The sequence below is a fragment of the Hyperolius riggenbachi genome, chromosome 3 (assembly GCF_040937935.1).
Source record: "Hyperolius riggenbachi isolate aHypRig1 chromosome 3, aHypRig1.pri, whole genome shotgun sequence".
Lineage (NCBI taxonomy): Eukaryota > Metazoa > Chordata > Amphibia > Anura > Hyperoliidae > Hyperolius > Hyperolius riggenbachi.
This window is the reverse complement of record NC_090648.1, coordinates 194,029,398-194,056,131: the sequence shown is the minus strand read 5'-3', so window position 1 is coordinate 194,056,131 and position 26,734 is coordinate 194,029,398. Positions and strand designations below refer to the sequence as shown.

Here is a 26,734-nt window from a genome sequence, read left to right as displayed (position 1 = left end):
TCTTGGGACAATTCTGCACCTTATGACCCTCCTCTGCACAGTATAAACAGAGCTGTTCTGTTTTCCTGCGATTCTTTTCCACCCGTGTCAATTTTGACTGCCCAATTTGCATTGGCTCTGGCGGAGGTGACACGGGTGGAGGAGAGGCGTAGGAGACATATCTCACAGTGTTCTTACCCCGGGTCTGTTTCTGATAGCGTAAACGCCGATCAACCCGTACTGCTAAGGCGATTGCCTCATCGATAGACTCAGGGTGTCCCAACATCAAATCTGAGACTGCGTCTGACAACCCTGATAAAAAACAGTCTAACAATGCAAATGTCCCCCACCTAGCTGACACAGACCACTTCCTGAACTCAGCTGCGTAGACTTCTACCGGATCCTTGCCTTGATGCAAAGTTTTGAGCTTCCGCTCAGCAGTGGAGGCAATGTCCGGATCATCATAAATTATGGCCATGGCCTTAAAAAATTCCTCGACTGACGTCAAAGCCTCATGCCCTGCCTGAAGGCTATATGCCTATGTTTGAGAATCCCCTGACAGCAGGGTCTTAATAAATGTAATTCTCTGTGCCTCAGTTCCTGACAAGTTGGGTCTCAACTCAAAATACGACATTACTCGATTTTTAAAATTCTGAAAGTCAGATCTATGACCAGAAAACCTTTCGGGTACAGACATACGTAAGTCTGTAACTGGAGGGGATCGCACTGAATTCACAGCCGTCTGAAGGACCTGTATGGACCCAGACAAGGCAGTGATCTGGGTCTGATGACCGTCCAGCACTCTGATGAAATTCTCCACCGAGGTGGTGAGTGCATCAAGACGACTGTGGAGTGCGTCCATTTTGTTTTTCAGGTCTGCCGTTCTGTAACGATTGGTGTCATAACACAGAGAGAATCTGATTATTGGTGATCTGCAGTATCATCAACAATACAGATATATACCCGATTATTGATGATCTGCAGAATCACCAATAATACAAGTATGACTAACCTCTGGACACCTGATAAAGTGTAAGTGTTTTGGTGCAACAGCAGGCTGTCTCCCGTGGGGCGGGAAGCGCAGATAACAATGAGCATGGACCACCTGAGGAGCAGGTGGCCCTTGGCTGTGTGTGAACTATCTCCTAGGAAAGGGGATAGAGATAACCTGCGAGCCAGTGATTCCCTGCAATACTGGGAATCAGACTATACTGCAGCCAAAGGACTCCTAAGGGATAGAGCCCCTGACTGGACTGCCGAGACTCCTCTCTGAGGAACAGGAGGTCTCTGCAGCTACCTGACACTTGGCGGGGTAGTGTCACAGGTATTACAGACAGACTGAACACTCAAGGTATGAGTGACAGCCAGAAGGGTCGGCCAGGCCAGGTTGGCAACACACAAGCAGATAAGGTACAGAGACAGAAGGCTGATTCGGTAACCAGGTACAGGCAGGGTTTGGCAACAGGTAGGCAGATATGCATAGGTACCGAATCAGAAAGCAGGAGAGAGGTCAAGAGAGCAATTGGTCATAACCGATAACAGATGGGTGTGAGGTCCTTGGTCACAACACCCTGGAACTGGTCTAAAGTATAACACAGCAGTGACACAGTATTCCTAAGCTTGGGTGTGAGGTCCTTGGTCACAACACCCTGGAACTGGTCTAAAGTATAACACAGTATTGACACAAGCGTAATCTGGCTAAGTGTGAATTCCCAGGTCCACCTGGTTCTAACACACTGTGGGATCTGACTATGGTCTGAGTGCTCACACGTATGTATTCGCAACGGCAGACAACCTGAGACTGACCAGCGAGATCTATATATATAGTGCAGCGCTCCTCAGCGCCACCCAGCGCTACTCAGCCAATGACAGTCTGCGCTGAGATCAGCTGACCAACCTGATCAGCTGATCCCTCTCCTCCTGGCATAAAGGTCCTGCCTCCCAGCGCGCACGCGCGTAGCTCTCCATCTGTGTGCACTAGAAGGCTCAGACAAACCAGGCGCATGCTGTTGTGAGGAAACCGCCGGTCTGAACGCGGAGACAGCCGCCCCGCCGCCAGACCGCGCGGCGGCATCTCCGCAATCCTTTACATTCATCTTTTGTTTAAAGTAACTGTTCAGTACTCTGCAATTGAAAAACTACCAAAAAGTAGGTGGAAAAGTACTGTAAACATTTTTAATGCTTGTTGGTGGCTTAAAAGGCTTTTTAGTCATAAGGTGTCAAAATATCACCTTGGAGAAAATTTAGGAGAAAAAGTGAATTGAAAAGAGCCACTGGGCCTGATCCAAAATAATTTTTCTCCTAAGTTTTCTCCAAGGTGATATTTTTACATAATAAATTACATGCCTTTTAAAATAAACCTATAAGGAGATCCCTGAAAGTATGCTGACAAGGGCTTGTTGGCATCTCATGCAGGTGCATTAGCGATCGGGCTCCACAAGCAAAACATTGCTGTGAGGTGCCTTGTGCAGGCGCACTGGTGGATTACTGCTCAGGCTCCGGGCGGAAATAGCTGAGCTTGATATGTTACTGTGCAATCGCGGGCCCTCTGCACCTGCGCAGTACATCGGACCGATCAGACTCTGTTATTTCTGCAAGAGCCAGAGTGGTAAGCAGCTAGTGCGCATGTGCAGGGCGCGTCACAGCATTGTTTTGCTTGTAGACGGTTTGATGGTCTCTGTGCTGGATTGCTCTGGCGGTGGAGGATGCGGTAAGTCTCATTAGGATCCAGAGGCTTCACTCTCCCAAGGTAAGTACCCCCAAGGGGCACGTTCTCCCCCTACAGATTTCCACCAACAAGCAAGAAAATAATTGTGACTATACTTTGTCACCACCTTTTTGGTACTTTTTCAATTGCAGAGTGCAAACGTTATTTTAAACAGAGATTTTTTTAAAGCTGAAAAATGATGTCCTAGGAAAAAACTTAGGAGAAAAGTGAATTGGATCGGACCCACTGTATCTTCTGATTATTTCTCCACATATTTGCCTTTTTTATTTAAGAATGTATTATAATCCCTTTGTTGTAGTAGCAACAGTTCTCACAAATTGAATGGGTTGGGGGGGAGGGGGGGCTGATGTTATTGCTGCTGAAAAAAACAGTCATGTGACAAGCGGTACTGGGGGAGAGGCAAACCTAACAGATACAAGTTTAATGACACAGAAAGAATACTTGACGTGTTACTTTCTGGATTACTCTTGTCTATTATAATCATAATATTTTTTATTATCATACCGTATATACTCGCATACAAGCCGAATTTATGACCCCCCAAAAAGGGGGCCAAAAGTTGGGGGGTCGGCTTGTATGCGAGTCTTGGGTAGTGCTCTCACAGCATTATCAGCCTCATGGATCAGAACATTAGAGGATATTATTCAAAAGGAGGGCAGAAAAGCCTTTTCACCCTTCCATTGCAGAATATACTTGTCCAGTGTTATGGGCAGGGATCTTTTTCCAATCTGTGGTGCTCAATCCTGGTACAGTACTGTATAATTTTGCTATTATATAGTAAAGTATAATTTTGCTATTTTTGACATGCAGCACACAATATTCATTAACAACCATGATGGTAGTTAGTTGAGCTCTATTACCAGCCACCTCATTCATGTTAATTCTCCCCATTCTACAAGGGTTGGTGGTAAATATTACAAATGATTTCCATTATATAATATTGTAGTCCTAACAGCAATATGTCAAGATCACTTCTCAACAGGATCCAAGATGGGTCTCTGCAGTTTAAAAGGTAGTAAAACAGGGTTCACACATAGGGCATATATTAAAATATCCATTAACTAAAAGTCTATAAAATAAATCAAAAGCACTGTATACTGACATATAATTTGTCTGTTGTCATTTTTTACTTTAGATGGGCTTTAACTTCTGAGAGACAAAAATGTCTCAGTTATAAATGGCAAACCATGTGTTCTTTCAGTTCCCAACCAAACAATTTTATAGAGTTCAACTTTAAAGGACAACAGAATTGAGAGGTATATGGAAGCTGCTATATTTATTTCCTTTTAAACAACATGTAAATTGCCTGGCTTTTCTGCTGATCTCCTGCCTCTAATACTATTAGCCATAGACCCTGAACAACCATGCAGATCAGATGTTCCTGACTGAAGTCTGACTGGATTTGCTGCATGCATGTTGTAGGTGTGTAATTCAGACACTTCTGATGCATGAACGATCAGCAAGACAGCCAGGCAACTGGTATTGTTTTGAAGGAAATCAATATAGCATCCTCCATGTCCCACTCAGTTTTTCTTTAAGCAGGATGTACACTAATCAGTGCAAACAAGTCCATCACAATAATTGATGCGCCCAGTTTTTAATGCAGCCAATCATACTGCAAAATCAGCTAATAAAATGGAACTTAATATCAACAGAAATTGGAAATAATCAGGAAAACGATAACTTAATTTTCTTATACAGAATTTGGAAACAATTTTTTTACAATATATTTATTTACAATTTTTATATCCGAAATATTTGAACTCCAGAGAAATTATCTTACAACAGTAGAATGGTCATAGATGGAGGTTTGAATGTTCAAGGTTGAGTCCAAGATTTAGATTGTAGCGGATGACTGTACATCTCCAGCTGAAGGAACTGATGGAAATCCTAGTTATGGAGAGAGAATAATAGTAATAGTTACACCATCTAGTCAAGGTTTAAGCTGCTTACAAAAACTGTAGGCTACCAATGCCAGCAATCATGCCCATTAACCCTGACTTTTTAGCCATCTCACAGTTTGTGGTGGGTCCTGCTTAAGGGCCAGGTCAGGCGGACAACTGCTGACATTTATTCCCAGTGACACAATTAAGGCGTTCATCTCACGTGGTTTGCCATCGAATGCTCAAGCTTCTGGAGTTGGCATGGTTTGCAGTTACATTCTATCCCTCTAGGGCTCTAAGCCCGGCATAACAACAAACAATAAACTCTTTTCTGTGCGGGAGCAGCGTAGACTTTGTGTTCGATGAAACAAGTCGCTGGGAGCCATCCGTCTGAATCTGCCCTTAAAAAATATATATTTTACGGTACTGCACTGCTTTTATGAAACAAAATGTGTTTGTGTATTAAAAATGCCATTGCAAATTCAAAAAACCTGGGGCTTGTGCCTAATTTTTGGATAGTGGGTAGAAATTTGCATATCATAATTTTACAGTTCTGTGGTCATCTGTACATCCAGCACCGTTGGGGTGTAGTACAGCTTTTCACAGCCTGCATAAAGTTGTTTCATGCTTTTTGGTCATGATTAGTATAAGGTATGGAAATCCATGGCCACCATGGAAAAGGATTTGGGGAGTGACCAATAAGTCTAAAGCATAGTTCTCTATGTATGCTCACCATATATTATGGTGGATGACATTGGGGTATGCAGCCAGGATGATCAATGGAAAAAAAATATTATGATAAATAAAAGATATCCCCGGTAATACATTTAAAGTGTACCTGAAGGGAAAAAAAGTGTCCCCAGGGCAGGCCTGGGGACATGCAGTCAACCACCGCAGCCTCGGCTGAATTGTACTAATTTTCGGGACTTGGCTGGCCAGCTCTGGTCAGGTTGCATTCTGGCCGGCCAAAGTCTGAAATGAGCAAGTTTTTTGCATATTGGCCTCATCAGTCAGCCATTTCGGGTATTAGCTGGTCGAATCCCAAGGTGGCCAACTTTGTGATCTGGCTATAACATACGCAAGCCTAGGTACCCACTTTACTCTCAGAAACCAGGAAAGTGATTGACTCGCATACAAGCCCTCACCACAGTATACATAGCCAGATGTGCCTGGTCACAGTAGGTGGTTTCCGTATAAGCTGAAGGGTGAACTTTGCAGCACATTTTGAGTGCTGAAAAATGTGGCTTCAAATTGCATATCTTTTGATGTACACACAACTATAGTAAATATGCATCATAGGCATTTAGGAACCCTGGGAGGTTTGCAATGCATTATATTTGATACTTGCCTCGGGATGGGGGAAACCTCTGGACCCTAAAGAGGCACCCCCTGTCCTCCTATGTCAAACTGCTCCAGCGCTGGTACCCCCAAAGAGTGGCCTCCCTGCTCTGTAGCACCATCCTGCTTGGGCTCCGAGCCCGATCATGTCTGTGCTACTGCGCAAGCAGGCCTGGCTTTCTCCAGAGAAAGCAGAGCAGGTCCGTGCTAGTGCACATGTGCGAGCTGTCAACAAACTTTTTTTTTTTTTTTTCTTCCCCTGCAGGTTCACTTTAAAGTCATCCTTAACTGAAAAAAAAGCAAGAGTTTCACTTACTTGGGGCTTTATCCAGCCCTCTGCAGCCATCCTGTGCCCACGGTGTGATGAACCAATCCTCCATTTCCCCGCAGTGGACCGTCAACTGATAAGTCGGCAGGAACAAAAGTAAGCCGTTGCGGGGGAACAGAGGATCAGTTTGCCATGCCGTGGGCACAAGACGGCTGCAGGGGGCTGGTTGAAGCCCCAGGTAATTTAAACTCTTGCTTTTTTTTCAGTTAAGGATCACTTTAAATTCTAGTTGTAGATATCAGACCTGTAACAATTTTTGGAACTAAAGTCCATTCTTAAAATCTCTAATATTGTATTGTCATTTATCTTAGATTACTTCCCCTTATTTATGATGACATTTACCTTTATCCCATGTGCGGGTTCCATGAAAATACATTTCCATATGCCAGTGCAAACAGCATTTGACTTATTACTTCAGCGATAATATTAAAAGCTTCACATGCTTCAGTACTGCATTCATGCTTGCCTGCATTCTTATCACGTGTGTAGGCGAAATGCGTACCCATCTCTGGCGGCATTGTTAAATGAATATTTTCTGGTGTTTCCTCAAAGCAAAGCATTACAATTAAGGCAAGAAAAATCAAATATCTTTTCCTCATGTTTTACAAAAGACCTGCAGGCATATAGGACAAAATAGATCCTTGTTACAGAAATGTACTTAAACTGAAGCAAGATACAGTGAAGTGCAACACATATTCACTGTGCATTTACGAAGAACAAAAAGCAGGGTCTCGAAACACGACCATTAAACAAAGATGCAGACCATGATCTTCAAAGACTGTTACAACTGAACTCCTAACTGCCTTCCTGGTGACATGAGACACTAGTGGCAAGCATCATTGTCCTGGCAGGCAGAAAATACCAAAATTCATATTAAAAAAAACCTATATAAAAGAGTCTAAGAAAACTTATTTTGGTACTTAATTATTATCCCATCTGGAAAGTTGGGCAGCTTTTTGTTCAACTTCTGTTTGTTCCCCTAGCTAGATCTAACCATTTTAGGACAGCTGAAAGTCCCGGCTTTCCTTTGCTGCAGAGAGCACAGTGGAATTGAGTCTCCTGACCATTAAGACAGAGAGGAGACGAGGGTGCATAGCTGTGCTGCTCCTTCATCTGTAATGAGAGACCCAGGGCACTTGACATAAGTTTTGAAGACACAGATTTATGCTGCGAAGGAAGAAGACCTACCGGGTGTGCTGCTTATCATCATGTCGGGTTTGTCCCGTACTTCTGTAAATGCACTTTCTGCAGCCAAGTTCAGGGAACACTCCTCCTTTAGAACCCCATAACTTGGGAACTGAGCATCATACCAACTTGGGACCGGTGTAACAGAAAGCCGGGACTTTCAGCTTTCTAAAAATGGTTAGATTTTCCCGGGGGAACAAACAGAACCTTAACAAAAAGCTGCCAAACTTTCCAGACGAGATAATATGTAAGTACCTTTACTGTATTTAAAAAGTCATGTCCGTCATTTTTAACACCTTATACATTTGCGATGCATGCAAGTTGAGCCTCACTTTTGATTTCTGTTGTTCAGGGTATGTCCTACATGTGCACACTATTCTACAGGTGCCCATTAATGACCCAGTTTCCCAAACGATCAGTCGATTGTTTGGAAAATTGTGTCATTAATGGACACCTATAGTATAGTGTGCACATGTAGGCCCTTCAGATAACTGCGATAGGCCAGGAACAATCGGTCAGGTCCACAAACGGCTAGGAAAACTTAGCCAATCCAATGGTTGAGAGAGGAATCAATCTGAAAAATGGTACGATTGGACAATCTGTAAATCGACCATTCGTTGTCGACCATACTATTCTGGATGCCTGATTTGATCAATCAGATGGGAAACTGGATCATTAATGGGCAACTTTAGGGCCTCCGCTTCTTAATGTGCATGTAAGCCTGTCTGCATGAGCCGTGTAACTGCTCACTGTAAAGCTCTGGTATTGGACTAGGAAATTAATGAAGGCGGAGCTTAGCATCAGAATGGACAGCGCTTAGTACCAAGATATCTAGGCTCTCACTTTTGCATCCAGGGCCTCCATTGTGCATAGAAAACGAATTATCGTAAATACATATAGGAACTGCAAGATTGGCAGTATTGTTACTTTTTCCACATTTTATGGAAAATTCATTTTTATGCATAATATGGCTTCCATCTTAGATCTGTGTCCTACCCTTGCCTGGAATCATCAGTTTGGCATGTGCAGCACTGCTACCAATATGGTCAGCAGCAAGAACCTCTCACAGTGATGATAATTTCTTGTTTGTGCAAATGCTAGTGGGATGGTGGTAAAGTTATGGAATTTAAAGTGAAATTGAATTTCGTGTGCTGAGAACCAAGGTATGTGGTTTGAAGTAACATGAGAACAATAATCCTAACTATTGTATATGCAGAGAAGAACTGTATTGGATGCTTCTCAACAAAGGTGGGATTCCACCTTAGGGAATTACTATCATGAAATGTAAAATACTTGTGTTCACATACATATGACATGCACATTGGTCCCTAAGTAAAATGCACTATACATGCTTCGTTTTTTTCCCCTGCTGCTGTCACTTATCCTGCTGACAGGTTTTCGATTATTCCGTCTCCTCGTGAGGAATTCTCAGGATGTCCCTTATTTTTAAAAGCTCTCCCTAGTCGGTAGCGGCACAGTAGGGCAGGTCGGCGGGCATATTTGTATATGTCCTTGTCAGGGAGTGCTTATGAGAAGACAGGAACATTTAGGAATCTCCCCCCCCCCCCCTTCCTTTTAGGAGATGGAGTAGGCAAAACCCAGTTGTTAATATACTTAGAGGTGTCATATTAATACTGTAAGTGAGGATAGCAGAATAGGGAATGTTTTTATAGTGTTTTTAACTTGGGACAAATATTCATCTTATATGTATGTGTACATAGGTACAGCTGTGTTCATATAAAATATGGACACATGCTTTATTTTCTTTAAAGACTTCTTCCACTAGGTAGCATTAGGATAGGTAAAGCTAGATTCACACTAGCATTGAACAGCTTTGGGAACAAACACCTTTTCCATGTTACTAGCTCCCTATAAGGAATGTTCACCAAAGAAAAATTGCCGTGGGATATTTCAAAGATGATGCAAGCATGGTGGTGTAGTGGTTAGCACTCTCGCCTTGCAGTGCTGGGTCCCTGGTTCAAATCCCAGCTTGGGCACTATCAGCATGGAGTGTGTATGTTCTCCCCGTGTTTGTGTGGGTTTCCTCCTACATCCCAAAAACATACAGATAAGTTAATTGGCTCCCCCCCAAATTGATCCTAGACTACAATACATACACTATGCAGTACATACATATGACATATGACTATGGTAGTGATTAGATTGTGCGCTCCTCTGAGGGACAGTTAAGTAACAAGACAATATACTCTACAGCGCAAGTGGTGTCCACTGGACCCAATACTGGTCAAACGCCCACATCCAATATTAGTGTGAACAGCACCAACCCATGGCTGTATTTCCACTAGTACCCCCCTGGATCAATTTTCCTGTATGGATAAATAGAACTGTCTTCCTTGCATAGTCCCTGGGATTACTTACAGACATGGGCATTGGCATGCATGGGAACATTGTAAATGCCAAGTCTGTTCCTGTGATTATCTATGCCAGAGTTCCCCAATCCTGTCCTCAGGGCCCACCAACAGTTCATGTTTTGTACGAAAACCACAAACGTTCACAGGTGAGGTAATTAGTGTCTCAGGAGAGCTGAGTAACGACCTCTGTGGATTCCACAAAACATGCACTGTTGGTGGGCCCTGAGGACAGGGTTGGGGAACACTGGTCTATCCTATGCCTGAGTGAGACATATAATTTAAGAAGGCACCAAGCAAATATAATTGGGTAATATTTCTATTGCAATCTGTCCGGATTATTATCATTTTATATATGCCAACATATTACAAAGTGATGTACAATAGCAGTATCTTACAAACATGAGACAAATCCGCTCAAAAGCAGGACATTGGGGAGGAAAAATTAGAGTGCATCATAAGTAAAATACTGTGTTGCACTCTCTCACTCTGAGCTGAATACATGGTGCTTGGATGAGGTCGCCCTCTGGTGGTGCATAGACAAATGGTCAAATGGAGTCATCACTTCTGTTGGAAATCGCAGTGTGCAGAGGAACCCATTACAAGCATGTATCTTTGAATAAGCCTGTTCACTTTCAAAATATATTGATTTCTTGGGCAAGTAATAGAAATGATCAAAGAGTATTTTAATAAATGTAATCACTTTTGTCTTTTTCCCCATAGCAAACTCTTCGCTGCTGGTGATTATCTTGCAGCTGTCGATGCTTTGAATCTGGCATTACGATTAAATGACAAGATACCAGCACTGTATCTTAATCGATCGGCCTGCCATCTTAAATTAAGAAACCTTCATAAAACCATCGAGGACACCTCCAAGGTATACAGGGAAGACACTCAGCATAAGTTTCTCAGTACCAGACATTGTATGTTTGTTCAGGGGGAAGCAGGGATTTTTTTTCTGCAGCCATAGGCACCTTTATAAATAATGGCAATACTCTAAAATTTGGGCACCCGCTATTTGTAGCTGTATTTTGCATTGTGTGCTGCCCGAGTGCCCACATTTCACAGTACTACTATCGGTTAAAATTTCACGGCACCTCTATTTCATGCACGCATTCAGGGTGGAACCAGACTTGAACACAAAGTATTGGCTTAGAGAGAATAGAGAAATAAACTTTTCACAGCCATCCAAAAAGATTTTAAGGATCTCTGCTTGCTTGATTATTTCTGAAAGAGGAACTCCATTGAAAATAATGTAATAAAAAAAAATGCTTCATTTTTACAATAATTATGTATAAATGATTTAGTCAGTGTTTGCCCATTGTAAAATCTTTTAAATCCCTAATTTACATTCTGACATTTATTACATGGTGACATTTTTACTGTGGGCAGGTGATGTAGCTGCTGCAGCCTTTTTTGGCAGTTGGAAACAGCTGTAAACAGCTATTTCCCACAATGCAGCAAGGTTCACAGACAGGAAACTGCCATGAGTACCACGGTCCTCAGAGTTTCTTGTGGGAGGGGTTTCACCACAATATCAGCCATACAGTGCCCCCTGATGGTCTGTTTGTGAAAAGGAATAGATTTCTCATGTAAAAGGGGATATCCGCTACTGATTGGGATAAGGTTAATTTCTTGGTCAGAGTTTCTCTTTAATGATTTAACCAAAACATTTTACAGTTTTATTTTTTTTCATTTCTGGTAAAAGAAATATGCTTCCTATTAATATCTGAGAGAATATCTAATTCCATATAAACAACATAAATTTTTGCTTATTCATAACACTTGTTTTTGATCACCGAACAAATTTAGTGTAATTCAAAGAACAACTCAAGCAAATACAATAAATAGATTTAAACAAAATAAGACTGTGGGATTCCAGGACTATACAGGAATAGGAAGGACTACAGATACAGTTGTTAATTATAACTTCAGGGTTGCTTTAAGAAATATCAGAGTAAATGGTCATAATGTTTATTAATGAATGCAGCCTGTTTGTTTATCAGACAGCATTTCTGTCGTTACAAACTTTTCATTTGTTCTGTGTAAAATGTGCAGGCTCTTGATCTGCTGACTCCACCTGTTCCAGCCAATGCTGCTGCCAGACTGAAGGCTCATGTGAGACGTGGCACTGCCTTCTGCGAGCTAGAACTCTATGTGGAAGGTAAAGACTACTCTTTTTACTCATGAATCCATTAAGCCTTATAGATATTAGATGTAGAACTCAAAGCCAGTTAGACAAAAAAACAAAGTCTAATTGCAATCAGAACGCTAAAGGTGGCCACACACCATACAATTTTTTAAATATCTGTTCAATTTAAGAATTGCAATCAATTTTTCTGACTGATTGTAACATTTCAAAAATATGACCAATGTACCACACACGTATGTTCAATTTTTCCCCCAATTATGATAAAAATGATTGGAAACTCTGACAAAATTGCTTGGGTGTGTATATTAATAAAATGACAATCCAACACACACCATACAATCTTAAGAAAGATTGAAGAGAAATATCTGGCATTCCGGATCGATTAAAATCGAAGAAAACAGGAAATCCGATCGGATTTTTCAGTCGAATGAAAAAAAAGCTTTAGATTTTTTTGGGAGATACGATCGTTTTTATCGAATTACCGTAAAATCGGATCATTTTATTGTATCGTGTGTGGCCACCTTAAGTGAATATAAACTGCGTATAGAAAAAAACTAGGTAGACAGAATACCTTTTTTAAGAGACATGCACAGAACATCAATGCAACTTGGTTCCTGCCCTGTCTGGATTTAGCTGGTGGGCCATTCAGGAATGGCCATGTGACTCCCGAAGTAGGAGAAACAAAAGAGACGAGTTTACTTTTTATAACATTACAACAGAAAACATGAATCTGTTTGGCTGATGTTAGACAATATAGACACTTCTTCTTACAATTGGATATTCATTTATTTGCTTATTCACCAATGATCTGCTAAGTCTAAAGCCCCATCTACACGGTACGATTCTTTGTGCGATTCAATTACGATTCTACTTACGATCCGATCAAATCCGACATGTCTGATCGGGATTCGATTCAATTCGATTTGCCATTGTTTTGCAATGGTAAATCGATTTGGATCGAATCGAATCCTGATCGGTCATGTCGGATTTAAACGGATCGTAAATAGAATCGTAATCGGATCGCACAAAAAAATCGTAGCATGTAGATTGGGCTTTACATTTGCCAGCAGCACTGTGCATAGAATCCTTCAGATACTACTGGTCAGGAGTTAAATGTACATTTCAAACACCAGAATGGGGGGGGGGGTAGATAAATAATGAACTTGGCATGGTGCCAGATGAACTGGTTTGAATATTTCTTGGCCTGTGGGTTTCCTGTAATTCTGATGCACAGCAGTAATTCGAGACGTCGGAGACTGGTGCAATAAACATCCAGTGAGTGGCAATTTTGCAAAGAGAATTGCCTTGTTAAGAGAGGTCAGAGAAGAATGACCATGGTTAAAACCAAGATTCATGTTACAGTACCTCAAATAGCCACTCTTTACAAGTGTGGTGAGCAGAAAAGTATCTCAGGCTCCATACAACCATATTAGGCTTCACTTTTGTCAGCCAAAAACAGGCTGCCGTGGGCAGAGGTTTCTCGGTGCTGGTTTGCTGAAGATTGGAAAATGTAGCTTGGTTAAATTAATTTTGATTTCTGCTAAGCCACAGATAGCATGGTCAACATTTAGTGTGAGCTACATGAACCTATGCAACCAACCTTACTTGTGATAAGGCATGTACTAGAACATACATGTCAAACTCTGGCCTGCGAGCCGAATCTGTCCTGCAGAGCTATCACATTTGGCCTGCAAGTGGTTTCCCCACTTTGCATTATGTTTGGCCCACTCTAGACCACCAGGGAAGCTATATTGGAGGTGATGCCCTAAATTACCAAGGAAGCCTTATGTTTAGGCGCGGGATAGTAGGAGGCGCCCTAGTGGGTACTTATGGCACGACTGTTATGTAGACCTCCAACTTAATTTGAAGGACATTCGGTCAAATTAGTAGATTAGCCGTTAAACGTGGGTATGTACAGCTGGTACGGGGGGTATCAGTGTCTATTAGGTAGTTATATGGTATTAGCAATAGGCGGAACGATCCTACCTTAATAAGCAGTCATTCCATATAGGTTGCAAAAAAACGATCTTTATTGGAGCACTCAGGTAATGACTACGCGTTTCGCGGTACAAAAACCGCTTCATCAGGTCGTGTATCGTGCCTTGGATCAAAAGGGAGAAAAGACATGGCGCTAAATACAGGAAACATGCTCCCATTTTAAAAGAAATGTCATCATAAAAACAATAGCTTAAAAACAATAACTTGAAAACAGTAACTTAACCTCCCCGGCGTTCTATTGAGATCGCCAGGGAGGCTGCGGGAGGGTTTTTTTTCAATAAAAAAAAAACTATTTCATGCAGCCAACTGAAAGTTGGCTGCATGAAAGCCCACTAGAGGGCGCTCCGGAGGCGTTCTTCCGATCACCTCCGGCGCCCAGAACAAACAAGGAAGGCCGCAATGAGCAGCCTTCCTTGTTTGGCTTTCCTCGTCGCCATGGCGACGAGCGGAGTGACGTCATGGACGTCAGCCGACGTCCTGACGTCAGCCGCCTCCGATCCAGCCCTTAGCGCTGGCCGGAACTGATTGGTCCGGCTGCGCAGGGCTCGGGCGGCTGGGGGGACCCTCTTTCGCCGCTGCTCGCGGCGGATCGCCGCAGAGCGGCGGCGATCAGGCAGCACGCACGGCTGGCAAAATGCCGGCTGCGTGTGCTGCTTTTTATTTGGGGAAAATCGGCCCAGCAGGGCCTGAGCGGCAGCCTCCGGCGGTGATGGACGAGCTGAGCTCGTCCAAACCACTCAGGAGGTTAAAAGACAATTAGCAGTTAATACAGTAGGTGTATACATAACACAAATAGAATAACTTTTCACAATATATGAGGTTAAATGGTTCACTCAAATGTATGTAAATATTTCTCTAGTGGTGTCTCTATGTAAACCCATCTCCACCACTCGGGAATAGCCAAAAAAACGGACCTGTTCTGAGTCATAATAGGCTCAATTTATTGCTGGAGGGTTATGCAAAGGGGTACAGCTTAGGACTACTCGCATAGCTCTGCGTAAATAATTAGTGAAGCAGCTTACCTATGTAGATGACAGAGAAGGCAGGTGGGGGAGGCATGTGCGACATGCTTACCTATATGCACAGTTTCCTAGAATCGGGCGCCAGTGTGCGCCGCTGCGACCGCTATCCATTTAACTGTTTTGGATGCGGACACGTACGGTCTAGGGGCGTGGTGTGTGACATCACCCCAATTTGCGTGGGTACGTGACGTGTGTCGTCACCCCGCTGCTATGCGAGGTTACAATATGCTAATGGGGCAGGCGTATATCTATGCGTCTCAGACTGGAGCGCAGCGCGTGACGTGAGCTCGCTAGTTCCGCGAGAAGACGTTTAGCCAACGCGGAAAGTGTGTTCTTGTTAGAGTCTGTGTCCTAGGTGACGAGGGAAGGGAAAGTTGTTAATTCCCACTATTCTCTTATAGGCGGCCATATTATTGGAGCCCATAACGTCTCCCTAACGAGATTATGTAGCAGAAAGGGTACGGTCACTAATAAGTAGTGAATAGTAGTATTGGACAGGCTTAAACCTAATCTCTTGGATAAAACCAATCTCTAGGTTGAAAGTGAACTTTGCATTAATCAACTAAAATTAGCACTTAAATAGACACTTACAATTACCACAGGTACTGAAAACATGATTTAAAGAGAAACTCCGACCAAGAATTGAACTTTATCCCAATCAGTAGCTGATACCCACTTTTACATGAGAAAAATAATGATTTTAACAAACAGACCATCAGGGGGCGCTGTATGACTGATTTTGTGCTGAAACCCCTCCCACAAGAGGCTCTGGTACCGTACGGTACTCTGGGCAAACTGTCACAATGTAACAATGTTCAGACAGGAAATAGCTGTCTGTTAAAGCCAGACCAGCTAGAAACAGCTCCATAATCTGCCCACAGTAACAATGTCACCATGTAATACAAGTCAGAATGTGAATCTGGGAGAGGAAAGATTTTACAATGAGCAAACACTGACTAAATCATGTATACATAATTATTGTAAAAATGAAGCACTTTTTTTATTACATTATTTTCACTGGAGTTCCTCTTTAAAATATCACAGGTTCTGGAGTTATGATACTAACTCCTGCAAAAAAACACAGGTTCTAAAATTATGATACTAACTCCTGCAAAAAAACACACATATATATGCGCTGGAACACATATATATGCGCTGGAACATATATGCGTATGTGGGCAACTAGGTGTGTCTAATATACTTTATCCTATAGGTATGTCTCACATGAAGTCTAGGTGCTGGCTCTGATACTACCAGGGATTGTGTGGGTGCTCCAATATACAGAAGTAAGCAAGGGGGAGGAGGGAGGGAAACGGAAGGTGGTAGTTAGGGTACGGGTGAGGAGAGATGGGAGAGGAGAGATGGGGGAGGGGAGGGGGTGGGGATATAACACTTGTGTAGAAAGCTTATATAGTCTATATTATAATTCATCAGTAAAATCTGAACAATGGTCGTTGTATGGCCGATAGGAAGAGAGTGTTTCATGTAAAAGGGCTGAGAGTATTAAATCGGTGTGTACGCCCTGTTGCAGGCTCACTAGGTATAGTTAAATTTAGTCCCTTCTATGGACTAACCGGGTGTCGGGAAGTAGACCAAGGGATGATAGGAGGGTCCTTCTGGTGCAGATGCTGGTGTGTGACCAGATGGTGCCCTATATAATGATCAGGAATCATTAGGTGGTTAGGGAATCCCCTTCTAGTGGTTATGGTGCTCCAATTGGGAGGTTATCACTAAGTCCTGTAGTAATGATCTAGGGTTTGATAAGATCTAGCAATTCAACTCGTAAGGGATATTAGGACGGGGGAGGGGGAGACCTGTTGCTTTCCCTCTAAAAGTGCTCTTAGGTTGTTGTAATCCCTGCCCGTCCTTCGTGCATTCTCTTGATCTTATTAGTTCTGGATGGGATTTGATTGAATCCAATATGTCTTTAAGTTGTGGTTTCTCTCTATTTGGTTGATCAGATGGGCCAGTGATTCTTCCACTCTGAAGGGAAGGTGATGGAACTCTAGGGGCTGGAAGGTAACTTGGCTCTTTGGTTACTACTCTCATCAGAGGTTGTGTTCAAGACATATATTCAATCCGTCGGGTTGAAGGGTGTTTAATTTATAGATCCAGAACATCTCTCTGCTCCTAAGTTTCTTCAAACGGTTATTCGTGGATTCTGGAATATGCTCTATAGGGCAAATTCTTGTTCCTTCAATCTGTTGGTTATGGATCAATTTAAAGTGTCTTGAAAGTCCGTGTTTAATGTATCCATTCGTAATGTTCCTTCTATGCTGGCCCCATCTCGTCTGGAATTGTTGGGTGGTGCGGCCTACATATTGGAGACCGCAAGGGCATGTGACTACGTATATTACATGACTTGTTGAGCAATCCATGTTGTGTTTGATATTGTATGTCTCTCCTGTTGTAGAGGACCCAAATTCCGTGGTTTTCGCATTGATCAATATACAACAAAGGCACCTTGGTTGCAAGCAGCGTGTGACCTGGCCTGGCTGTCCCTTGGCTGTGTTTTCTGGGTCACCTCGGTTGTTTCCTCGTAGAATGCTTGGTGCTAACTTGTTTTTGAGGGTTCTGGCCCTTCGAAAAACGCACCTTGGTTTGTTGGGCAAATTCGTTTTTAGTAATGGGTCTCCTTGTAATAGGGGCCAATGCTTCCTCAAAATATCATTTATCAATCTGTGTTGGTTGGAGTAACGGGTGATAAAGTTTATGTCTTTCTTCTCTTTAGAAGTACTCCCTTGTTCTTTGGATTCCAACAGTGTGTCTCTCTGGGTATTTCTTGCCTTTGTCCTTGCCTCCTTCGTTAGTTTAGTGGGGAAATTCCTTTCTTTGAACTTCCTCATCAGTATTCCTGATTGGGCATCGAAGGTCTTCAAGTCACTGCAGTTCTTCCTAATTCTAAGGAATTGCCCATATGGTATATTTTGTTTCCATGGTTTATGATGAGAACTTTTGAAGTCTAAGTATGAGTTTGCATCAACAGTTTTGAAGAAATTTCTCGATTCTATTGCATTGTTCTTGTGATAAAGTGTAAGATCTAGGTAATCGATTTCTTCCTTACTGTAGTTGTGTGAATGAGATCCCCCAGTCATTGTCACTTAGATATTCATAGAACTTCTCAATAGATTTACAATCTCCATCCCATATGAGGATTAGATCGTCTATGTACCTTTTATATAGGACGATATTTGATTCGAATGGATTTCCGCGGGCTAGTAGTAGTTCCTCCAGTCGTCCCATCGTCAGATTTGCGTAACTGGGTGCAAAGTTCGCCCCCATTGCCGTTCCTCGTTTCTGAAGATAAATGGTTTCCTGAAATTTGAAGCTATTGTGAGTCAGAATGAATGTGATAGCCTGGATGAGGAAATATTTTTGTTTTCTGGGTAGCTTGTTGTCTTGATTTAAATAGTGCCATACAGCTCTAAGGCCTATTTTATGGTGGATGTTGGAATAGAGTGCACTGACATCTAAAGTTAGCCAGTGATATCCTTCCCGCCACTCGTAGTTCTTCAAGAGGTTGAGTAAATGCGTGGAATCTTTAAGAAATGAAGGGAGATTTCTCACATATGGTTGTAGGTGTAGGTCTATTAGTTCTGAGAGATGTGATGTGATTGAATCTATACCGGCTATTATTGGTCGTCCTGGTGGGTTGGTAATGGATTTGTGTATCTTAGGGAGATGGTAGAAGTGTGCCTGCACCGGATCTGGTATCCATACGTAGTCTCTTTCTGCTTTGGTAATTATTCCTTCATCAAGGGCCCATTTAAGTAGTGTTTTCAGGGCTTCTGAATGGTCTCGAGTTGGATCTTCTTGAAGTATTTCGTAATAATCTTTGTCATCCAGGATTCTCCTAGCTTCTGTGATATAGTCTTCTCTGTCCATGATTACTATTCCCCCACCTTTATCCGCAGATTTGATGACAATTTCTTTGTTGGCCTCTAGGTTTTTGATGGCTTTTTCCTCTATTCGAGTTAGGTTCCGTTTCCCTTCTTTGCTCTCTAGATTCCTGAAATCCTCCATTACCTGCTTATAGAATGCTTCTACGTAAGGACCCTTGTGTGTAGTGGGGTAAAATTTGGACTGGTTCTTCAGGCTAGTATAGACGTATTTCTCTAGAGTCAATTCTTCATGGTCCACATATGTGGTTAACTGATGTTCCCCTGAGTTCGTTATTATGGGACTTGTTATCCTATCTCTAGTGGATCTCTGTTTTTGCAGGGTTTTATTACAGAAATATCTCTTGAGAGTTAATTTGCGTACATAGCTATTTAGATCTACAAATAGTTCATATAGGTTGGAAGGTTTTGAGGGGCAGAATGAGAGTCCTTTCGAGAGGACCCCCTCTTCTGTGGAACTTAATTTGTAACCAGATAGGTTGAAAATGCTTCTTGGTTGGGCTCTTGGGGCATCTCCTATTTTTAGATTGATCTTTTTCTGTTTGCCCTTTTTGCCGCCTCGTCTGCCTCTCTTCCTGGGCTTTGGGCCGGTCTTTTCTGTGCCCTTAATGGCGAGGAGATGGTTAGTGGGGCCAGAAGGCTCAGTGGGTCTGTCATCCTTGGTTTTAGTGGTGACGTCTCTCCCATTACCGTGGGCAACTCTAAAAAAGACAATGAGGAGGTGCCCCCAGTGGAGTATGGTTTTGAACTACTGATAGGTTCCTGCAAGTGGTTTCCCCACTTTGCATTATGTTTGGCCCACTCTAGACCACCAGGGAAGCTATATAGGAGGTGATGCCCTAAATTACCAAGGAAGCCTTATGTTTAGGGGTGCAAAGTGAGACCACTAGACACCAGGGAACTGTTTAGGTGTAGGAGGGAGACCACTAGACTAGGGAACTGTATAGGGGAGGGGGTCACTAGACACCAGGGAACTTTATCAGAATCAGAATCAATTTATTTTCGCCAAGTAAGTTTGCACCTACAAGGAATTTGTTTGGCAGTTGCTTAACAAACACAAACAAAAACAATACAAGGACAGACAGTGTGAATATTACAAGTTAAGGACATTATAAGTATAGTGGCAGTAAGCAATGTGAGAATTGTTCATTTACAGTTCTGTGCTGATTACTATCAAGTCCTAGCAGCTCTAACGTGTTTCAGCATTAAGTATGGCTACCGCTTGAGGAAAAAAGCTGTTCCTGTGTCTGGAGGTTTTGGTAGCGATTGACCGGAATCTTACTCCTGAAGGCATGCACTGGAAGATGGAGTGAGCTGGGTGAGAGGGGTCAGAGGCCATTTTGGTTGCTCTCTTTTTGCTCCTGCTAGCGTAAAGATCCTGCAGGGAAGGTAAGCTACAGCCAAGTATCCTTTCCGCTGATCGGATGATGCGCTGCAGCCTCCCCTTTTCTAATGCTGAGCAGGAGCCGAACCATACAGTCATAGATGATGTTATGGTGGATTTGATGATTGCAGTGTAGAACTGCACCATTAGATTTTGAGGTAGGCCAAACTTTTTCAGCTGCCGTAGATGGTACATTCTCTGTTGCGCTTACTTGACAATAGTGGCAGTGTTGTTGTCCCATTTTAAGTCGTTTGAGATCATGGACCCAAGAAACTTGAATGACTCTACTTGGGTTATTGTGGATCCATTTATGGTTAAGGGGAGGTGCTGGGGGGGAGATCTCCTAAAGTCTATCATCTCCATAGTTTTGAGAGCATTTAGTTCCAAGTTGTTGCTGCTGCACCAGGAGGAAAGCTGTCCCACCACATGCCTGTATGCAGACTCATCCCCGTTTTGTACGAGACCAACTACTGTTGTGTCATCTGCAAACTTCAGAACCTTAACAGATGGATCTGTGGAGATGCAGTCATTGGTGTAAAGTGAGTACAGCAGTGGGGAAAGCACACAGCCCTGGGGTGCACCAGTACTGACTGTCAGAGAGCTTGATGTGTGTTTACCAAGTCTAACACGCTGTCTTCTGTCGGTTAAGAAGTCGGTTATCCATTTGCAGATGGATTCAGGTATGTGTAGTTGGGAGAGCTTGCTGTGTAGCAGAGATGGCATTATGGTATTAAATGCAGAGCTGTAATCTATAAATAAAATCCTGGTGTAGGTTCCTGGGGTGTCTAGATGCTGTAGTACATAATGCATACACATGTTCACGGCATCGTCTGCGGATCTATTAGGCCTGTAGGCAAATTGCAGAGAGTCCAGCAGGGGATCTGTGATGGATTTCAGATAAGTCATTATCAGTTTTTCAAATGCTTTCATGACCAATGATGTCAGGGCAACAGGCCTGTAATCATTTAAGCATGTAGGTTTTTTTTTTTTTTGGAATTGGTACAATAGTTGAGCTTTTAAAGCAGGCGGGAACAATTGAGAGTTCTAGAGATGCTTTGAATATGTCTGTGAATACAGGCGCTAATTGGTCGGCACAGAGATTCAAGCATTTCGCAGAGATAGCGTCTGGCCCCATTGCTTTCCTGGTGTTTTGTCTTTTAAAGAGTCTATTTACATCTGATTGGCATATTGTTAGAGCATGCACATCTGGGGATAGGTCAATAGATTGTGTCTGGCCTCCTGTGTTGTGTAGATGCTGAGGCACCGCAGGGGGTGGAGACGTTGGCTGGCAGGAAGAGTGTTCAGTTTGCCTGTTGCAGAGATGGAAATTGACTTGTTGTGTTTGGCTTTTGTTGGTAGTGTCAAACCTGCAATAAAATGTATTCAGTTCATTTGTAAGCTGCAGGTTATGTAGTGAGGGGGGAGATTTATTCTTCCTGTAGTTTGCAATTTGATGTAGAGATTTCCATATTGTGGATGAGTCGGCGTTGGAAATTTTTTCCTCAAGTTTTTTAGAATAATCTTTTTTTGCGTCAGTAATGGCTCTCTGCAGTTTGTATTTCGCAGCTTTGTAGAGGACTTTATCGCCTGTCCGATATGCCTTTTCTTTATCGAGGCGCAGCTTCCTAAGATGTGATGTAAACCAGGGTTAATCGTTATTGTACCTGGTGCACTTTTTTGTGGGGATACAGGACTCTTCGCAAAAGGTAATATATGATGTCACAGCGTCAGTGTATTCATTTAGGTCACTGGAGGATTCTTTAACCCTCCTGGCGGTTTGCAAAAAAATCGCCAGGGGGCAGCAAATCTTTTTTTTTAAATTTTTTTTTTTTTTTTCATGTAGCGAGACAAAGTCTCGCTACATGATAGCCGCTGCTCAGCGGCATCCCCCCAGCCCCTCCGATCGCCGCCGGCGATCGGAGATCCGGAGATCCCGTTCAAAGAACGGGATCTCCTGGAGGGCTTCCCCCGTCGCCATGGCGACGGGCGGGATGACGTCACCGACGTCATCGACGTCGTGACGTCAGAGGGGACTCCGATCTGCCCCATAGCGCTGCCTGGCACTGATTGGCCAGGCAGCGCACGGGGTCTGGGGGGGGGGCGGCCGCGGCGAGAGGAATTGCGGCGGATCGGCGGGTAGCGGCGGCGATCGGGCACTGCACGCAGCTAGCAAAGTGCTAGCTGCGTGCAGCAAAAAAAAAATTATGCAAATCGGCCCAGCGGGGCCTGAGCGGTGCCTTCCGGCGGCATAGCCCGAACTCAGTTCGGGCTTACCGCCAGGAAGGTTAAATAAATTCCAGTCAGTTAAATCAAAGCAGCTCTGCAGTTTTTCTACAACTTCACTAGTCCATTTCTTAACTGTGGTCACTACAGGTTTGGCAGTTTTTAGTCTTTGGATGTATGTTGGGATAAGCTGTAAAACAGCATGATCAGAGTTCCCCAAAGCTGCCCTGCTGAAAGAGTGATACGAGTCCTTAGTCGTAGTGTAACAGTAATCGAGTGTTTTACCTTCTCTAGTTGCGCTTGTGACGTGTTGCCTGTATTTGGGGAGTTCTTTGGAAAGATTAGCACTGTTGAAATCCCCTAGTATGATAAAAAAAGACTCTGGGTACTCCCTTTCCACTTCGGTGATTTGATCTGCGAGATCTTGGAGCGCAGGCTGCATACATGTTTGTGGAGGGATGTACACAGCAACCAAAATAAATGAAGAGATCTCACGGGGTGAATAGTAGGGTCTGCAGTTTATGAAGAGTGTTTCCAGCCCAGCCGAGCATGTCCTCTTAATAACTGTAACATCCATGCACCACCTATCATTAATATAGAAACAGAGTCCACCACCTTTGGTTTTGCCAGAAGTAAGTGGGTCCCGGTCAGATCTGTAGAGTGTAAATCCATTTATCTGCAGAGCATTGTCTGGAATAAGCTCAGATAGCCAAGTTTCTGTTAAGCAAATAGCCGCAGAGAGATGAAAGTCCTTCTTTGTTCTGATCAGTAGTTGAAGCTCATCTAGTTTGTTGCATATGGACCTGACATTAGAGAGTATGATTTCAGGTAGTGGAGAGCGCAGTCCTCTGCGTCGAAAGCGAGTCTGGATCCCGGAGCGCTTGCCTCTTCTTCTAAGCCTCACTGCCTGGTTCAGCACAGTAGCTTCACTGGTCAGAATCCCCAGAAGATCGAGAGTAGATGAAATATCCAGGGGTAGATTATATTTAGCCAAGTTCTGAATGCTCAGTAGTTGTTCACTGGTGAAGGTTATCCGGGTTGGGTTGCACAAGGCAATGTTGAAAAACAAAAATACATAAAACAAACATAGAAAGACAGAGCAAGCTGCCGAGGCTGCCATCTCCAGGCGCCTCCTCCTCCCAAAGGGGAGGGAGCACCACTAAACACCAGGGAACTCTATAGAGGGAGGACCACTAGACACCAGGGAACTCTATAGGGGAGGGAGACAGTATTAGACACCAGAGAACTGTATAGGGGAGGGTGGAGGGCCACTAGACACCAGGGAACTATGTAGTAGAGTGAAGGGGATATTGGACACCAGGGAACTATATAAGTGAGGGAGGAGGCCACTAGACATTGAAGTTGGCCTGTGACTTGGTCCCAGTGTTTAATTTTAGACCACTTTGTATTTGAGTTTGACACCCTTTGAATAGAATAAGAGATTTGAGGTGTGCTAGTGCAGCTCATAAATCTGCAATAACTGCATAAAGCAGTCATAACAAATTGGATTAGAAATGTTTCCAGCATCTTGTGGCATCCATTGCACAAGGTTCTGAGGCCGTTTAAAGGGAAACAGAGGCCCTACTCTGTGTCAGTATAATGTATGCTCATGGAGTGCATAAGGTCTGAAAGGGTGGTGTGGAATTCAGTTTCTTCGATATTGCGCCATGACGGGGGGCACAGTGAGGATTGCAAACTACAAATCACAGCCTCTTTCAAATAATTCCTTCTTATGCAATAAACAGAGCTTTTATACGGCTACATTGTATGCAAGTCTATCAACATCACACAGAGTAAGCTCAGATCAATGTGAAAACTATTCACATTTGTCTGAATACATATTTCTTCAATAGATTATTTGACCCTGTGGCACAAAAGTAACATTGATTGCCAAACTAACTTATTCTTCGAGTGTTATCTGCTTCTTCCAAATGTTTTAAACTCTCAGAGTTGTCAGGTTGAAGTGGGAAATTCCTATGAACCTGGTTAGAAGTATATGGCAAACCTATTAAAGCTAACAAAGCAAGACCTTTTGTTCACCCACTCAGTTGTATTGTTCTGCATAGTTCATTTTTATCAACCACTGAATTTAGCAATTCCTCTTCATAGACAGTGGGGCAGAAGTAATGGCTGAGCTCTAGAGCATTTGACATTAAGAAGAATAAAACTAGACTATTCAAGGCTTTCTTGAATAAAGCATTTTTTTCTTCTTTGAGTTTGTACAATGAGCCAGCATCAACTTACAAAACAATGAGCTGAACAGAGAAAACCACAAGGAGTTGCTGTAACAATAACAATTCAACAATCAGTAGTTCTTGTGAGCGGTACATCAGCTCCTTGAGCTTGGAACCAATATGAGAGTAATAAAGCGTGATGTTAGATGATTACTAAAGGACAATGAGAAGACAATTATTGATCAGATGATATAAAGGAAAGTAGTACAAAGCAGGTTTACAATAGAATCTAGAGATTTAATGGCAAAAGAGGTGATGTAATGGGGAAGAAAGTTATGGCTGGAGAAAACTTGCTACTCCTATTGGCTACATTGATGACTTGCTTGTGGAGAATGCAGGTGTTTTTGTGAAATGTACAGCCACCTGCATTGCAGAGCAGCATGAGCGTGTGCCCAGGCCTTTGGCTTTCTTTCACATGGGAGGCTAATGGGGTGAATTCACCACCTGTCAGTTGCTCACATGCATCGGCAGGCGACTGCTACTGCTCGGCATGGGCAATGAAGATGTGGCCCCCATATGGAGTCGCATCTGTGCGTTGCCGTGCTGAAATTCTACATGACATGATTTTTATCAAACGATTACGTGGGGGTTATAAACGCTGCTGTCCAGCTGTTGTTTCTGAACAATCCTGATCAAATTCAAATGTATAAAAGAGTCAGTGCATATTTTAGTGAGTACAACAAATACCAAATCAAATTGGCAAAGAATCAACTAAGAAATAAACATATTGTACTGTATATATATTCCCACTGGCCACTTTATTAGGTATACTTGTTAAATGACATGTTAACAAAAATGGATAATCGGCCAATCACAAAGCAGTAACTCAATGCATTTATGCATCTAGTAGTAGTGAAGACAGAGTATCAGACTGGGGAAGAAAGGGGATATAAAGAGGAACTTTCCCATGAAAAATCTTTTCCTTTTTTTTAAATAGATCATCGGGGGGGGGGGCTCTGTGTGGCTGATATTGTGGCGAAACCCCTCCCACCGTGTGATGTCATGACCATGGTCCTGACAGTTTGCTGCCTGTGAATCCTCATTGCATTGTGGGAAATAATGGCTTTATCCACCTGCCAAGCAAGCAGAATCTCCCTCAAACAAACATTCTGCACAGATAACCTGACAGAACTAAAGATGTCACCACCAGTGATTCATTTCAGAATGTAAACCAGGTAGAGGAAAAATTTTATATTGGGCAAACACTGACTAAATAATCTATAAATAAATATGGTATTGTATTGTAAAAAAATAAGCAATTTTATCCATGATGACATTTTCACTACAGTTTTTCTTTAAGTGACTTTGAATGTGGCGTGATTGTTGGTGCCAGAAGGGCTGGTTTGAGTATTTCACAAACTGTAGATCTTTAGGGTTTATAGAGGGCGAAAAAGAGAAAATGTCCAGTGTGCAGCACTTGTCTGGACAAAAAATGCTTTCTTGAAGTTGATTTATACAAAATCCTATCTTTAGTATTTAGAGCTTTGTTACACTTTGGATTTCTGCACAATAAATTTAAATGAATGGTTACTTTGTATTTGTATAGGTCTACATGACTATGAAGCTGCCCTGAAGATAGACCCTGCAAATCTCTCGGTGAAGTCTGATGCGGATAAAATTCGAGGCATAATCCAATGCTCTACCTCCGATGATCAGTGATGAACTATTGTATTTTCTATGCTTCACTTATGTCGGCAGCATTAAAACTCCACTCCAAACAAAACTTCATTTGAATATCAGAGTGGGGGAAAACTGACGGTTCTGTGAGGGTTGCTGCTGTTGTCCAGGTCTGTGTTGTGGATTGGATTTATATAATGTTCTATTCTAATAAGAGCATTAGATGATCACAAGAAAATAAGTTAATGGACAGCAAATGCTACATTTCACAATTGTGGCTGCAGTTGAGCTTGAAAATGGAACTTCAGAACAAATATGAACTCGCATGTGTCTTTGGAAATAGTTATACTCACTTCCTTCATGTCAGGGGTACAGTTAGCAGATACTTTTTTCTT

The 26,734-nt window shown here is 42.7% G+C and overlaps 1 protein-coding gene across 1 annotated transcript in view; it reads left to right on the top strand.

Moving 5' to 3' along the window:
- Nucleotides 1-26,445, top strand: part of DNAAF4 (dynein axonemal assembly factor 4) — a 55,241-nt gene extending 28,796 nt beyond the window's left edge. The window contains exons 7-9 of the mRNA XM_068275492.1: nucleotides 10,534-10,687; nucleotides 11,869-11,974; nucleotides 26,269-26,445. Of these exons, the coding sequence (XP_068131593.1) occupies nucleotides 10,534-10,687; nucleotides 11,869-11,974; nucleotides 26,269-26,381 (373 nt within the window). The 3' untranslated portion in view covers nucleotides 26,382-26,445. The remainder of the gene's footprint in view (nucleotides 1-10,533; nucleotides 10,688-11,868; nucleotides 11,975-26,268) is intronic.
- The last annotated feature ends 289 nt before the right edge of the window (nucleotides 26,446-26,734 follow it).